Source organism: Ascaphus truei, chromosome 4, assembly GCF_040206685.1.
Source record: "Ascaphus truei isolate aAscTru1 chromosome 4, aAscTru1.hap1, whole genome shotgun sequence".
Taxonomy (NCBI): domain Eukaryota; kingdom Metazoa; phylum Chordata; class Amphibia; order Anura; family Ascaphidae; genus Ascaphus; species Ascaphus truei.
The window spans coordinates 301411117-301429009 of record NC_134486.1 but is presented as its reverse complement, the minus strand read 5'-3'; the positions used below and the strand labels follow the sequence as shown (position 1 = coordinate 301429009).

At 46.8% G+C, this 17893-nt stretch overlaps 1 protein-coding gene across 3 annotated transcripts in view; it reads left to right on the top strand.

The window, feature by feature from the left end:
• The window catches only part of TBC1D32 (TBC1 domain family member 32), a 335208-nt gene that overhangs the window by 138169 nt on the left and 179146 nt on the right, over positions 1-17893 (top strand). For all 3 annotated transcript variants that reach the window (XM_075597756.1, XM_075597753.1, XM_075597754.1), the window contains 2 exons: positions 3553-3671; positions 16132-16251. In XM_075597756.1, coding sequence (XP_075453871.1) covers positions 3553-3671; positions 16132-16251 — 239 coding nt within the window. The remainder of the gene's footprint in view (positions 1-3552; positions 3672-16131; positions 16252-17893) is intronic.

The window sequence follows — 17893 nt, the reverse complement described above, 5'->3', positions numbered from 1 at the left end:
ACTAGCTTCGATGAGTTTGCGGCTATCTCGCAAGGTTTTGCATGTTCCCATCAAACGGTTTGAAATTCGAGTTATCACAGTATTCAGAAAGGATCTGAACCCCTTTCAAGCCGTGCGATAGAAAAATGCTCAAACCGTTCGGCGTAGCAGAAAAGTCATTAGAGTTTTTTTTCTAAGTTCTCCCGCCTGCGATTTTATCTCAGTCTGAGCTGCACAGGGAGACCTGCCTCTCCCTGCACAGCTATCGCAGGCGATCTCAGTGTTTTTATAAAAAATATAATACTAGTGTGCGGGAGCAGGGGGTCTCCGGAGCAAAACCGCATTGATTTCAGGTCCGGGGACCCCTTGCTTCCGGAGATACAGGCCCTGTTATTTGCCGTTATAAACACATAAATTGTTATGTGTTTGGAGGGCTTGTTTTTATTACACTTTAGGATTGTTTAAGCGTTTCATTTATTCAATTGTTCTTTTGATTAGGGGTTTCGTTTACTTTATTGTTCTGTTAGTTAGGGGTCAGATTTCTTTTATTGTTCTAGTGGTTAGGTGTTAGATTAATTTTATTCTTCTGGTCATTTGGTGTTAGATTAATTTTATTGATGTGTTGTTTAGGCTTTTTAGTTATTTTATTCTTCTGGTGTTTAGGTCCTTGGGTATATCTTTTATTGTTGTCTTTTTGGTGCTGTTGGTTTGTTTTTTAGGTTGCCCATTGACTGCTATAGTGTCTTATCATGCCCATATTATATGGGCATGATGTACTACTGTGCCAATCAATGGGTAGAGGGTGGGGATAGTAGCCCCGATGTGGGCGACTAGACCGCCGGGGTGGGGGGGGTAACCCCTTAATTACTTTGGCGGTTACTAACTGCTGAGGTGATTAAAGGGTTAGGGGTCATTAGATTTTATTTTTTATTGTTGTGTTCCTGCCAACGGAGGACAGGGACGTGGAGATCCGTGATGAGGATGACCTTCATCCTGGCAGTAGAAGTTTTATTTACTTTATGCTGGCTGGCTAATGATTTATTTTGAATGGGCAAATGCACTGTTATCCAGATCTGGATACTGGTAATTTTGCCCATTATTGTACTGTAATGTTATGGTTTTGGGGGGTACAAGGTGTTCCCATTCCTTCACATTGGGGTTATCTTTGCTCCCTTTGAGGGCATTCTTAACACACTGGCAATACATGGGTGTAATGGCTAGTATTGTGTTTGTATTTTGTTTTAATCTTTATTGTGGGTAGCAGGGGTGGATGAAGGTGGCATTTGGCCGCGGTGGGTGTTTATAAATACCGGGTGGGTAGCAGGAGAGGTTAACCCCTCCATTACCTTAGCGGTATTAACTGCTAAGCTAATGAAGGGGTTAACTCCTCCCTCAAACCCCCCCACCCCCCATCCCCTCCCGCAAGGCTTAAACACCCATTATGGACCTTTACCACCTTCACCCACCCTTGCTACCCCCAATAAACATGGCACTGGTTGTTAACCCCTTCATTGCCTTAGAGTTATGCCGCTAAGGTAATGAAGCTGCTTGTAAATGTATTTTTATTGCATTGGATTGATACCGGTGGTCTCCGGTGCTGGTATTAATGTGTATCAGCTCCTGAGACCCCCAACATCAATCCGATGCAGAAGCAATGCATTTTTCCCCCCCTAAGTTCTACTTTTTGATCCTTGTGATTGGCTAGGGGCCAGAAATTGCGAGAAATTGCATTCCCCGCACGATTTAACCAACTCCTCAAGGCTTTCTTAATAGCTACCTAGCACATTTTTGCGATAGCTGCTCAAAATCCTCTGAGTTGGTGATTGAAGCTACTAGAATAAGGCCCTCAAAATCAGTGACGCAGTCAGTAGAGAGAGTAGACCGAGAGAAGCCACTCCTTCAGCTGATGACGACAGTGGCTGGAACCGGCGTGACGTAGAACCAGAGGTGATGCGACTGGATGAGACTGAGACGAGAGGAGTGGTGAGATCGCGACTCACCCTACCCCTGGGAATTACTTTGAAATCTGTCTCTATGCACAAAAGATTTAATGTTATGAAAATTACATTTGCATTTAACCCACTGCGTGAGGTTCAACTTTGTCATCTGCCAATATTATACGTACTTGCAGTGCAGACAATAAAACACTTTGCCCATGTGATAACTCCTTTTTATTTTTTTGTGAAAGCTATTTCACTTCCACTATATGCAACACTGAACTGTGTTTTCAGAAGTCAAAATAACTCGGCAGAAAGTATACATAGACGAAGAATGGTAAAAGAATGGTATGGTTGGAGAAAATGCTAATTTTCTACTACTTAGGGCCATGTTTATTAAGTAGTGCTACTCCGAAAGACACCCTGCATACGAAAAGGAGGCCATATTTATGTGCTGGAAAGTCTTTTGTAGTGACACTGCTTAGTAAATATGGCCCATAATCTCATGTATGTCCACCACGACTTACTATTTGCACCCACCCCCTAACTTCTGTAGAATAAATACAGATACATTTAAAACCTACTTGCAGCTGCTGTAATTTCTGTGGGAGAGTTAGATATTCACATACCGTATATCTAAGTTGCAAGATAGGGAAACAATAATTGACACTGTATATTTATATGTTGGTTTATGGTTTTTTTTTAATGATAACATATTAGGGCAGCCAATTGATAACTAAAATGAAGAAAATCAGAACAGAGGCCCTGGTGGTTGTTTACAAGTGATACTAGACAAATGTATACAGCAATAAATAGATGTTGTTTATATGTTACTCCTATACAGAGGGTTACCGATTTGACAGTTTGTATAAACATATAGTAAGGGCAGACTACATCGGATATCTGTATCTTATCTTCTGACAACTGCTATGTAATTTAACGTTTACACATATACAGTAGAGGCAACTCTTATTCTAACAAAAACCAGTGGCAATTCCCCAAAAGACCCAGGAAACACCCAGGTACATTCTGAATACATGCCTTAAACTTTCCTTAAACTAGCCCCAGCATTTCTGCATTGATTAATGGCCTATCAGATTAACAGCGGGGGTCCCTGGCAGTCCCATTCAAACTGAATTGGACTGCCAGGGATCCCTGCTGTGTTAATCCTATGGGTCGTTAGTCAATGCAGAAATGCCTTAAACGTGCCTCAAACTAGCCCAGAACATACCCAGCACATACCCAGAATGTAACCCGGCTAGTTTATGGCAAATGTTAGAATAAACGTTGCCTCTACTGTACAGTAATATAGGTGTACTTACAAGAAGTCTAAAGTACATAGTGAGAGTATGAGGCTAGAGCAGACAGAGCAGTGTTTGAAGCTCAAAGTACAGATGTAGCAGCCGTTATTTATCCCGCTAGCAGGACACACACAACGCGCCAGCGGGAGCACATGCCATTTAATCACCTTAGATGTGTGCGATAGAGGGCAGGGGTACTGTGCTGCTGCACCCTCTGGCCCATCTGCTACATGTGTATATTTTAAATGAAACAATTATACATTTCATTTGTTTTTGTACGTTTGTATTCAATACCAATGTCTGGCATTAAAGTTTTTTGTGGGGTTTTTTTGTAGGCTTTATCCAGGCCCTTGTCACCGATTTGTGGGCTGTTTTGGAATGTGGAAGAGATGATGTGAGGGTTATTCACCCCAAACCTACTCCAGTGGATCCCATAGACAGAAGCTGTCAAAAGGTAAGCCGCCATTTTTAGAACAATAGTTTTTTGTGACCAAATTGTAAAGTGTGTTTTTTTATTTGTTTGGTTTCAGTATTTTTTTCTCTGTTCAGGAGTTACAGTGGAATATTTAATTTATCTTATGCTTTGTACGTCCTTGTGAGTCTCTTTCATTGTGGTTTCAGTAATACTGTACATGGAAAGTCAAGTTACTTGATTGAAGCACAAGATAAAGTAGTTTCAGCATAGTGAATTAAACACATCTGTGTTTTATTGAGGTTGAATTTTTCCGTGAATTTTCATTTTGAATTTCTGTTTTATTCCTTCTCTAAAATTGAAAAAAAAATAAAATAATAATACATCTATTGCATTGGGGAAAAAAATGTTCACACGAGTATATCATAGTGCAGTTCCACAGGGAAACAATTCAGCTTTTAGTCGATGTAAACTTGGATGGCAAGGAAAATCTCATTAGGAGCCAATAGGGTGGAAAATTGGTACAAAGAATACACCACCAAAATGTATAGAAAAGTATAAAATATATATTCAATACAATTTGTTACAAAACAGGAATATTACACATTGAAAAATGCACAAATATTAATCAAAAACACACAAAACAAAATATACATCACGAGAGATGATACCCAAGATTAATGTGATATAGCATTTTTCTATCTCTATCTGTCTATCTTTCTATCTATCTATCTTTCTATCTATGTATCCTTCTATCTACAGATGCAGCAACGAGTATCCGAACACTTGCCTTTGAAAATCTGGGGCAATCTCCCAGTAATGCTGCAACATTTCTGTGACATTTCTGCAAACAGACTAATGGCCCATCGGATTAACACAGCGGGGTCCCTGGCAGTCTCATTCACTTCCTAGGCAAGTGTTCGGATACTCATGGCTGCATCAGTATCTATCTATCTAGAATCATGATAATCCCAGTTCCCCCAACGGCAGCCTCAGAATCTGTGTCTAATGTCATGACATCACCACATACATCAACTAACTACTATCATAACATTGTCACTGCTATCCAAGGGTACATATAAACCAATCAATAGTGCATAGATATTTAAAATAGTAACTCATATAAACTCCTACAAGGCAAAAATGAAAAGCAACATACAAAAATGGCAATACAAATGTAAATCCACATAAAAAAACAAATACAAATTCCCACCTCCGAATAGTATGTTTTGTGGTACAGTGATGAAGTTTGAAGATTTAGGGGCTAATTCAATTTGCGCTCAGGTGTCCAATTGCACTGCGATCTTCCGAAAAAACCTCCGTTGTCTTGAATGAGGTTTTTCGCAATTGGCCTGGTTATACTTGATTATCTCCGTATACTTAATCTACATACGTAGTGAGAATATCTGAAAATAAATACAATGTAAATCAATTAAAAACGTTACCATATGATCAAAAACTTTGACAAGTCTAAAAATGAATCAATCTAGTACCTGTGGGTGGGTGTGTGTGTATCTGTATATAAATATATGTGTAGCTATATACCTACCCTCAAATCCTTATCTCGCTGCCTCAAAGTGGCAACGGGTGTCCAAGAAGATGTATAGTGACACTTGTGCTGATAGGTTAAATCATACTATGAAAGCTTGAACAATATACTCTGCTAAAGTGGAAATGCTACTTGCCAACATACAAATGAGGCCAGCATGGCAAGTAAGGCCTCAACCTCCAAATATAGAATACACCAAAAAGCAATGGTCATCATTCTCCAGAGTCTGGATTGCCCCTTGGCTTGACAGCGATCAGGAAGAAGACTTAACAAAAAAGGAAGTTGTCACCTCAAGTTCATTATAGGAGATTTCAATGCAAAGATTGGTGCCATCATAAAAATGAAACATCCATTGGTAATTGCAGTATGGTAAAAGGAATGAACGTGGAGACAGAGTGGTAGAATTTGTGGCATCTGAAAACTTCTTCAAAACTCTTTACATTCTCCATGAAGACCAGGGAAAGCCCACAACAATGGAGCAATGCCATAGTTATCCTCATCCAAAAGGAGAAAAAGAAGACTCAAGAACTACAGATCAACCTGTCTACTTGCAATCACTTACAATATTTTTATGAAGATACTCACTAATTAGCTCTAACAGGATTTCTGTGTTGTTTTGTTACTTGTGTTTTATTAGGATATACCTAGTACACACTATTATGTTTGATCCGGAGCCAATATGGCTTTCAGTATTTAGGATCAGCCTACCTCCAGTACGTTGTTCTAACACCCATTATTTTATTATATGTTGCTACTAATAAAGATTATGTTATAACTCATTCATTCATCACCAGAGCGTGGACCTGAGTGCTACTTTGGGTTCTTTCTCTATTGTCTACTACTGTATCTACACCCAAAGCACCGTTCACAACCCAATTCAATTGTGGCTGCAGCAGGGGCTCCCCTATTGCCTCTACCTTGAATTAGGAGAAAAAAGGAATCAAAATCAACGGTGAATACTTGACACCGATTTGCAGATGACATTATTGCCACAAGTGCAGAAGATCTACAACAACAAATCAGAAAATTTGCAGAAGCAAGTAAGAAAGATGCGCCTTCTCAGTTGAAGTAAAATGAAGTTCAACAAATGTGTCTACTCTGCAAAGATCAAAATAAATGGAATAGAACTAGAAGAAGTCAAAAACTATGTGTACTTTGGCCGGCACGTAGCAGTGGATGGGAACCTTTTAAATGAAATCAATAGGAGAATAAAGATAAAGAAGACAATTTTTCAAGTGAACGTTCCACTATGTCTCAAGAGGAAAGTTTTTGACCAATGTATTTTGCCCGTGCTCATGTATAAATGTGAATTGGACCCTGAATACGAAGATAATTCAGAAGCTTTAGACCGGTCAAAGAAGTATGGAGAGATGTATGCTGAGTATTCCCTAAAGAGGCAGGAAAATGAATAAATGGGTCTAAAACCAAAGAAAAGTTTGTGACATTACCACAAAGGTGAAGAAATTAAAATGGCTGTTGGCCGAACAAATTACAAGAAGAAATAACCATTGTTAACAAAATTAAATATGTACGGTCTCTACTGTTGGTAAAAAATTAAAAAGGAGAAAACTGAAGTGGACATATTGTAGTGCCGACAAGTATTCTAAAACAAATCTGGGGCAATCACCAACAAGACCCAGGTACATCCTGGGTACATGCTGCGACATTTCCCTGACATTTCCCTGACATTTCTGCAGACAGACTAATGGTCCATCGGATTAACAGCCAGGGGTCCCTGGCAGTCCCATTCAAACTGAATGGGAATGCCGGGGACCCCTGTTGTGTTAATCCAATGGGCCAATAGTCTCTGCAGAAATGTCACTGAAATGTTTGCGACATGTACCCAGCATGTACCTGGATCTTGTTGGTGATAGCCCCAGATTTTCCAAGGCAAGTTTTAGAATACTCGTCGGCGCACCTGTAATACATCCAAGTAGGTACCTACAATGGGTCGGAAAATCAATACTTAAGGTTGAACCTATTTTTATCATTTTTTTAATTTAATTGAATGTATTATGTGGACTTTAGTTTTCTCCTTTTTTTTTTAACCTTGGGACAGTACATATTTAATGAAAAATGGGAATAAGGACAGCTGAACACTTAACAATATGCCTCCATATACCTGTGATCACTAACCTTAGTACTGATTACAACGTAGATAGATCGCAGTGAGAGCATTATAAACATGGTGAACATATTTCCTCCGCTAGCACATCTCGTTACTATCTGACAGGGCTGGAAAGCTGAACTATAAACCTAAAATGATGCTAAGATTACTGAAAACCCTCTTCTCCCTGCACAGGACTTCCCTCCCAGCCGCGTGTCACGCCTTTATAGGTTGCTAAGCACATCACTTAGGATGCTGTAGGCTGAATTAAGGAGGGGAGCCTATAACAGCTGGATGCTGTGATACGGAGGATTCCCCTGCTGTAACCGATCACAGACTGTAGCGGTGGGTACGAGGATAGGGGCTACAGAAAAAATAAGTATTTGCACAGGAGAGAGGAGCTTTTTATCGATTTGGGAAGTCTGGAGAGGAGGGTTACCTACGTTACAAAGCTAAGATGTTGGGAACCATGGTTGCCATGCAAGTTGCCTGGGACGCCAGGACAGCTATCCAGCATCAGTATGGCACTAAGAACAGCTGATATTGTCTCATGGAGTCACGGTAGAACTGGAAGTTCTAATTTTGGTGCAAATTTGTCCTCCAACTACTGCTATAAAAAGACAGTAGTAGATATACTGCAAGAGGAGCTTGACAAAGGACTAGATTGTCCGAAGTGTTGCCCGTTTTTGAATTTTTTGCATTGCTGATGGAATAAATTGTTACCTTTTACTATTACTGAGTGAGTGCTGCGGACATTGTTTCTATAGATTTGTTTTTGGAGCCAGGTGTTGACCCTTGCTCTTCTGTGTGCACCTCATTGGAAGCCTAGTATTGCCTGAAACACTTTCACATTATTTTGAGTGCTGTGATATCTCCATTTTTCTGTGTGTGTGTGTATGTGTGTAAATATATATATATATATATATATATATATATATATATATATATATATATATATATATATATATATATATATATATATACACACACAGTGTTCGACAAACCTATACATTTGCACGTCCCGGGCGAGTGGATTTAACATCGTGGCGAGCTCCTATTGGCCCAAGCAGCACACGTTTGGTACTAGGTGGCGAGTAGATTTTTTTGTTGGGCGAGTAGATTTTTTGGTGATTTGTCGACCACTGTATATATATTTCACCTATTTAAGGAATAAATATACTTTATTATATCTAAGCCTCGTTCAGTTCAACCCAATTATTTGGTGTATTATTATAGCCTGTCACAAAGCTCCCGTCACAGGCTTATAATAAAACTGTATCCCTCCCCCTCCACACCTTTCTTTGACACTGTCCCCTGGCTTCAAACACTTAACACCCTACCTTATCTACAGTAAATATCTGTTTTTGTTGTTTTTCTTTTTTTTCCCTCTCTCCACACTGTTTTAGCCATAGATTCCTTTGTATATCAGTATTGCTGACCTGAAGAAGAAAGGACAACTCTCGAAAGCTTGTCCTATGACATAAATTGTTAGTCCAATAAAAAAGGTATCACCGAATACTGAAGAACTAATTTATTCTGCACTATCGCAACTGGACTAACACGGCTATTTTCTGCTTTATATATATATGTATGTGTGTGTATATATGTATATGTGTACAAAAAAACACAAAAAGAAAGCGCCCGATCCTAGTGCAATATGTCCAAAAAATTACACATTTAATATCCCTTAAAATTCCAACAAAATGCAAACTCACAAACAACAAAGTTAAAATAGACGGACGGAGACCCAGAGGAGCATTGCGATTCCATGCGGTGAAGAGATCGAGTGAGCTGAGTAGCTGAGTCCTCGTTTGGTGCATGAGTATACCTCATAACATGCTATTTTAACTTTGTTGTTTGTGAGTTTGCATTTTGATGGAATTTTAAGGGATATTAAATGTGTATTTTTTTGGACTTATTGCACTGGGATCGGGCGCTTTCTTTTTGTGTTCTAAAATTCTTGTATATATACGTATAACATTTGTCTTATATGTACACCCTTTTATAGGTGCAGTCTTTTGTTTATATGTATATATATATATATCTATATATATATATAGATATATATATATAGATATATATATGTATATATATACATACACACACACAATCCTAGTGCATTACCAAAATATAAACTATTAAAAGAAGGGGGAGACAAATGCCTACTTACAAAAAACAGGATAAGAAAGAGCATTGAATGAGAGCACCGATTTTGGCAGCTGGCTATAGGATCCACCGTCAGCTGGAGAAAGCCTCAGTCTGTAATGTCGTGTATAGCTGCAGGAAACCCAAGGATCTTTGGTTTAGTCTCTGACATCTAGATTGGAACGAAATCGTCCTCCTTGGAGTCCGTGTGGTGTACTGTAGTACACACTTGTAATGAGACTTTGCCATCCGCGTTCCAAAGGGAGTCCCGTTGGTACAATAATCAGCTGTTTCAGGCGAGATGTCTCACACGGCACAGCTCGGCGTCTCATCAAGGTTGCGTGATGACGCAGATACCCTACGCGTTTCATCAGGGGGATGCCCACATAATATGACACATCTACTATATATTTCTGAAAGTGTTCTATGTGTCCGGGTCTGTATGTGTCTCCCTGTGCCCCTCCCCGTGTCCCTAGCGGCAATCTCATTGGACCTTGGGCCAGGCCAATGAGATTGCTCCCTTGGGCCGCCCGCTCCCGCACACCTCTCATTGGCCTGAGGCGGAGTGAAGGGCACACACACACACACACGTACACACACACACACACACACACACACACACACACACACACACACACACACACACACACACACACACATCCCTATACACACATCACTATACACACACACACACACACACACACACACACATCGCTATACACACACACACACACATCACTATACACACACACACATCACTATACACACATCACTATACACACACACACACACACACACACACACACACACACACACACACACACACACACACACACACACACACACACACACACACATCACTATACACACACACACACATCACTATACACACACACACACACCACTATATACACACACACACACACATCACAATACACACACACACACACCACTATACACACACACACACACACACACATCACTATACACACACACACACATCACTATACACACACACACATCACTATACACACACACACATCACTATACACATCACTATACACACACACACACACACACACACACATCACTAAACACACACACATCACTAACACACACACACACACACACACACACACACACACACACACACACACACACACACACACACACACACACACACACACACACACACACACACACACACACACATCACTATACACACACACACACACACACATCACTATACACACACACACATCACTAAACACACACAACCCCCCCACACACACGGTGTTACATACATTAGCGGGGCTCACAGTGTTAGCCGCACATCTCCCGCTCTCTTCCCCACCGGTCCCGGAGGCTCCGCCTCTTCCTCCGCCTCTCCCTGTTTCCCGCGCTTTCACCCCCCCCCTCCACGTGGGAGCTTCCGGACAAGTGAGGGAGCTGCCGGACGGGTGAGGGAGCTGCCGGACGGGTGAGTGAGCGGCCTTCACCTCCCCTCACCCCCCTTCACCTTCCCTCACTCACTTCCCCTCCAACCCCCCGGCGCCGCTACAGTCAGCGGGGGAGCGGAGTGAGCGAGCGAGCGTGCGCCAGGGACACAGCGGGGGAGCAGCCACAACACGCTGCCTCCCGCCCCAGATCCACGTGGGAGCTGCCGGACGGGTGAGGGAATGGCCGGACGGGTGAGTGAGCGGCCTTCACCTCCCCACACCCACCCCTCACTCCACTTCCCCTCCACCTCCCCTCCCTCCACCCCCCCTCCACTTCACCTCCCCTCCAACCCCCCCTTAACCTCCCCTCCACCCCCCCCTTAACCTCCCCTCCACCCCCCCCCTTAACCTCCCCTCCACCCCCCCCCCCACCTCCCCTCCACCCCCCCCTTCACCTCCCCTCCACCCCCTCCACCACCCCCCCTTCACCTCCCCTCCACCCCCCCCCTTCACCTCCCCTCCACCCCCCCCTTCACCTCCCCTCCACCCCCCCCTTCACCTCCCCTCCACCCCCCCCCTTCACCTCCCCCCCCTTCACCTCCCCCCCCTTCACCTCCCCTCCACCTCCCCTCAACCCCTCCCCTTCACCTACCCTCCACCCCTCCCCTTCACCTACCCTCCACCCCCCCCTTCACCTCCCCACCACCCCCCCCCCTTCACCTCCCCTCCACCCCCCCCTTCACCTCCCCTCCACCCCCCCCTCCTCCACCCCCCTTCACCTCCCCTCCACCCCCCCCTTCACCTCCCCTCCACCCCCGCTTCACCTCTCCTCCACCCCCGCTTCACCCCCGGTACACCTCCCCTCCACCCCCGCTTCACCTCCCCTCCACCCCTACCTTCACCCCCCACATTCACCACCCCCTCCACCTCCACCCCCACCCCCCTTCACCCCCACATTCACTCCCCCCTTACAACCTCCCACCTTCCCACCACCTCCCCCCCATCCCACCTTCCCACCACCTCCCCCCCTTCCCACCTTCCCACCACCTCCCCCCCTTCCCACCACCTCCCCCCCCTTCCCCCCACCTTCCCACCACCCCCCCCTTCACCTCCCCTCCACCCCCCCCTTCACCCCCCCTTCACCTCCCCTCCACCCCCCCCTTCACCTCCCCTCCACCCCCCCCTTCACCTCCCCTCCACCCCCCCCCTTCACCTCCCCTCCACCCCCCCCTTCACCTCCCCTCCACCCCCCCTTCACCTCCCCTCCACCCCCCCTTCACCTCCCCTCCACCCCCCTTCACCTCCCCTCCACCTCCCCTCCACCCCCCCCCTTCACCTCCCCCCCTTCACCTCCCCCCCTTCACCTCCCCCCCTTCACCTCCCCCCCCTTCACCTCCCCTCCACCCCCCTTCACCTCCCCTCCACCTCCCCCTTCACCTACCCTCCACCCCTCCCCTTCACCTCCCCTCCACCTCCCCTCCACCCCCCCTTCACCTCTCCTCCACCTCCCCCCCCATTCACCTCCCCTCCACCCCCCCTTCACCTCCCCCTTCACCTACCCTCCACCCCTCCCCTTCACCTCCCCTCCACCCCCCCCCTTCACCTCCCTTCCACCCCCCCCTTCACCTCCCCTCCACCCCCCCCTTCACCTCCCCTCCACCCCCCCCTTCACCTCCCCTCCTCCACCCCCCTTCACCTCCCCTCCACCCTCCCCTCCACCCCCGCTTCACCTCCCCTCCACCCCCGCTTCACCTCCCCTCCACCCCGCTTCACCCGAGCTTCACCTCCCCTCCACCCCCGCTACACCTCCCCTCCACCCCCCCCCCTTCACCTCCCCTCCACCTCCCCCTTCACCTACCCTCCACCCCTCCCCTTCACCTCCCCTCCACCTCCCCTCCACCCCCCCTTCACCTCCCCTCCACCCCCCCTTCACCTCTCCTCCACCTCCCCCCCCATTCACCTCCCCTCCACCTCCCCTCCACCTCCCCCTTCACCTACCCTCCACCCCTCCCCTTCACCTCCCCTTCACCTCCCCTCCACCCCCCCCTTCACCTCCCCTCCACCCCCCCCTTCACCTCCCCTCCACCCCCCCCCTTCACCTCCCCTCCACCCCCCCCTTCACCTCCCCTCCTCCACCCCCCTTCACCTCCCCTCCACCCTCCCCTCCACCTCCCCTCCACCCCGCTTCACCCGCGCTTCACCTCCCCTCCACCCCCGCTTCACCTCCCCTCCACCCCCGCTTCACCTCCCCTCCACCCCCGCTTCACCTCTCCTCCACCCCCGCTTCACCTCCCCTCCACCTCCCCCCCCTTCACCTCCCCTCCACCCCCCCTTCACCTCCCCTCCACCTCCCCCTTCACCTACCCTCCACCCCTCCCCTTCACCTCCCCTCCACCCCTCCCCTTCACCTCCCCTCCACCTCCCCTCCACCCCCCCTTCACCTCTCCTCCACCTCCCCCCCCATTCACCTCCCCTCCACCCCCCCTTCACCTCCCCTCCACCTCCCCCTTCACCTCCCCTCCACCCCTCCCCTTCACCTCCCCTCCACCCCCCCCCTACACCTCCCCTCCACCCCCCCCCCTTCACCTCCCCTCCACCCCCCCCTTCACCTCCCCTCCACCCCCCTTCACCTCCCCTCCACCCTCCCCTCCACCCCCGCTTCACCTCCCCTCCACCCCCGCTTCACCCGCGCTTCACCTCCCCTCCACCCCCGCTTCACCTCCCCTCCACCCCCGCTTCACCTCCCCTCCACCCCCGCTTCACCTCCCCTCCCCCCCCTTCACCTCCCCTTCACCTCCCCTCCACCTCCCCTCCACCCCTCCCCTTCACCTACCCTCCACCCCTCCCCTTCACCTACCCTCCACCCCCCCTTCACCTCCCCTCCACCCCCCCCCCCCTTTACCTCCCCTCCACCCCCCCCTTTACCTCCCCTCCATCCCCTCCACCCCCCCTCCTCTACCCCCCTTCACCTCCCCTCCACCCCCCCCTTCACCTCCCCTCCACCCCCGCTTCACCGCCCCTCCACCCCCGCTTCACCTCCCCTCCACCCCCGGTTCACCTCCCCTCCACCCCCGCTTCACCTCCCCTCCACCCCTACCTTCACCTCCCCTCCACCCCCACCTCCACCCCCCACATTCACCACCCCCTCCACCTCCACCCCCACCCCCCTTTACCCCCACCTTCACTCCCCCCTTACAACCTCCCACCTTCCCACCACCTCCCCCCCTTCCCACCACCTCCCCCCCTTCCCACCACCCCCCCCCCTTCCCACCACCTCCCCCCCCTTCCCACCACCGCCCCCCCCTTCCCACCACCGCCCCCCCTTCCCACCACCTTCCCACCTTCCCACCACCTCCCCCCCTTCCCACCTTCCCACCACCTCCCCCCCTTCCCACCCCCTTCCCACCTTCCCACCTCCCCCCCCTTCCCACCTACCCACCACCTCCTTCCCACCACCTCCACCCCCCCTTCAACTTCCCCTCCCCCCCTTCATCTACCCTCACCTCCCCCTCCCCCCCAGCCCCCCACCTCCACCCTTCCCACCTACCCCCTCCGCCCCCCCTTCACCTCCCCTCCGCCCCCCCTTCACCTCCCCTCCGCCCCCCCTTCACCTCCCCTCCGCCCCCCCTTCACCTCCCCTCCGCCCCCCATTTCACCTCCCCTCACCATCCCCCCCCCCTCACCTCCCCTCCGCCCCCCTTCACCTCCCCTCACCACCCCCCACCACCCCTTCGACCTCACCTCCCCTCCTTCAATGCCTTTCGTCCGCCCTCCTGCCTCTGCCTTTCGCCCACCCGCACTTCTGCCTTTCACCCGCCCACCGCTCACACCCCTGCGCCACACAGCCGCCGCACGCACTCAACAGACACCCGCCACTCGACACACGCCCGCCGCCTTTCACCCACCCCACACACTCGACACACACCTGCCGCATCCTGCCCCTACGCAACAATATCACTGACCAGCTGTCACCCGCACTCGCCACACGCCCGCCGCCTCACACCCTAGCAGGACCCCGACCCACAGCCAGCACTCACTACCCATGCGCCACCCGTACTGAACACCCACCTGCCGCCTCACACACGCTCACACCCTAGCAGGACACACGCCTCACATTTTCACATCACTTATGTCACCAAAATATACATTGTACTGTGGTGTGTTTACAATAAACCATTTTTATACAACATCGTATTACATTTTCTTCCATCTTTCTTTTCAACATTATTATCCAACCTTTACAACAAATAGTCACCTATTGTTCCACCATTTATAAATAATACTACCTATTACGCATTTACATCCCGGGCAACGCCGGGTCTCTCAGCTAGTAATATATATAGACAGAAACAATAAGCTCATTGGCTAACAGAAAGACCAGCAGCAGAGAGGAGTTTGCCATAATTGTGCTTAAAAAATTGCAGTAGGAAGTTAATAACCCTCAGGGATAAACATATATCAACTGCATCAATAACATTACAAATTAAAGAACTGGTACATTATATATGTTCACTATATTCATTATGCCATTTATATCAATGTGTTGCTGTTTTATAATGCTGTGTGTGTGTGTGTGTGTGTGTGTGTGTGTGTGTGTGTGTGTGTGTGTGTGTGTGTGTGTGTGTGTGTGTGTGTGTGTGTGTGTGTGTGTGTGTATATACACTTTAAGTTATGGTGGGTGAAAAAGGCAACAAGAAACCTCCACCGTATTGCATATAGCAAATAAAAAGATCACTTGTGAGCACATTCACATGTCTTAGGCAGGTCTGCAACCCTGCCTTTCACAATTATCACCCAGCATACAGTGTTTCCACTGCAGCAAGGGATTCTGGGAAATGACAAGCAAATGAGCACACCGTGTCACCTTTTGCCTGAAAAACCATTGTTACATGGAGCCCATATAAGCTAATGCTCGCTGTTAACACAGTTTTAAAGCACAGCATGGGAATCAGATGCAAAGCCAGAGAAACCATTCACAGACATGTTTCAACCTTAATGGAAATTGCAAAGCCAGCAGTACAACCAACTTCACACTGATGATACCCATTACGGTTGAAACATGTCTGTGAATGGTTTCTCTGGCTTTGCATCTGATTCCCATGCTGTGCTTTAAAGCTGTGTTAACAGCGAGCATTCGCTTATATGGGCTGTATTAGCTTAATGTATCTATAATTTTACGAAAGGTAGAGCGTATTTATATTTGTATGCTCTTATTAAATCTTAAGATGTTTTAATGTACACTAAGCATTTGCATTTGTACAGTCTTTTTTAGCATTCGTGAACCTTCTGTCATCCTATTCAGCCGTTTATGAACTAATAGGCAAGCGAGATTTGCCATCAAAGGAAGAATACTCTCTCCGAGAAGTTCCTACTTGTTTTGTTGTAAGTACCTTGTTTTTAATGAATTCATATGTTATACAGTACGTTATCGTCATATATAATATAACTTGTTCCAGTGCACTCCAAAATAGCAAACAGTGACAGAGAGTCAAGCAATGCTGTTATACTGGATCATAAAATGAGATAAATGGGTCAAAAGTTGCTGTTCGGGTATATCAACCCTACAAATGTCTCATCTCATTAGTTTACTAAGGCTTAATAAATACCTAATATTTTTTGTTCAACTGAGGGGAAGTATGTTGACAGTAGCCTGAATTCCCAGGATTTAATTCAATAAAACAGTTTACCAAATGTTCTTGTCTGCCTATAAAGTATACACGCATGTAGATATTACAAAATACATGGATTCAAATAGGTGGAGACCAAACATGGCACAGTTTTAATTGCCAAGAGGCAAGCTCTGTCACTAATGCCAGTGCACACAGCATGATTAAGCAAATGCAAAGTATACATGCTTCCAACACATTTACAGACTAGAACCAGTAAATTATAGACTTCATTTGAAGAGATGATATTACAATTCTGTACTCTCAATCTTTCTGGGGACAAAAAATAGCTTCCAAAGAGAACATCTAAATTAGTCAATGTAGATGATCTCTGAAACTTAATCACTATCACTTAATATAAAGATAAGACACTTTCTCAGCTGTCATTTCAAATACATGAATAATCTGGCGTGATGTTTTAGGATTGTAGATGTTTTAAGCGATTTGTCGTATTTGATCATAAATCATTGTCTACATCAAACGCTAGTGCTTAATGTTTTTTTTTTAAATAATCCATCATCTTTTAGTACACTACATAATCATGCAATTGTGGATGCCACACACTAACGTGGAATTATATACGGTACTTTCAGTCTTCATCTGGCGTAACATGAAATATTTGAGCGAGGAACCGTCATAAAATTTTTTTTTTTTTTAATTGTTTCATTTTTAAGGATTATTGCCACAATACATAACTCGACCAGAGCTGTAGTACAATCATGTTTTTCATCTCCAGTCATTTAATTTCCCCATTTGAAAGAATGTGCAGAAATGTAATAAAGATTAGAGGACTTTAAGAACAATGTTTCCTAGATTGTAAATCAAAATTGCTCTAGCATTGTTATTTGTAACACCCAACTGTGAGTGCATGCAGTATTTTTGGAGTGATCAAACTACGGTATAAAACCATTTTTTAAGCTGTATATAAAAAGCTTTTTTAATACTGAGATGCTTTTTGTAACTCTGACAGGTAGAAACATATCAAAAAAGATGATAGTCTTTTAACCCTTTGGCTGCCGTTTGACGTAGCTACTACGTTATGGGATCTAGCACTCGAGGTGCCCTGTGACGTAGTCATAATCTACCTGCTCGTTTTCCTAGGGGAGATCACCGTTCTGCACTCCTCTGGAGCTCCTGTTGCCAGGAGAAGAACGAAAGAGGGGGATTCCTCCTCTTCAGTTCCGTCATCAGTAACAGAGCTGTCACAGGATTGCGAGTTTTGGAGGAACACATAGGGATATATCTGACTATATAGCGGTACAAACACTACACCAGAATTTCAAAAAGTATAAAAGCCAATAAATCCCAATCAATCAGTAGTTTCTCCTTCTTCAAGGCAGATTCCCAAACTGTAGCTG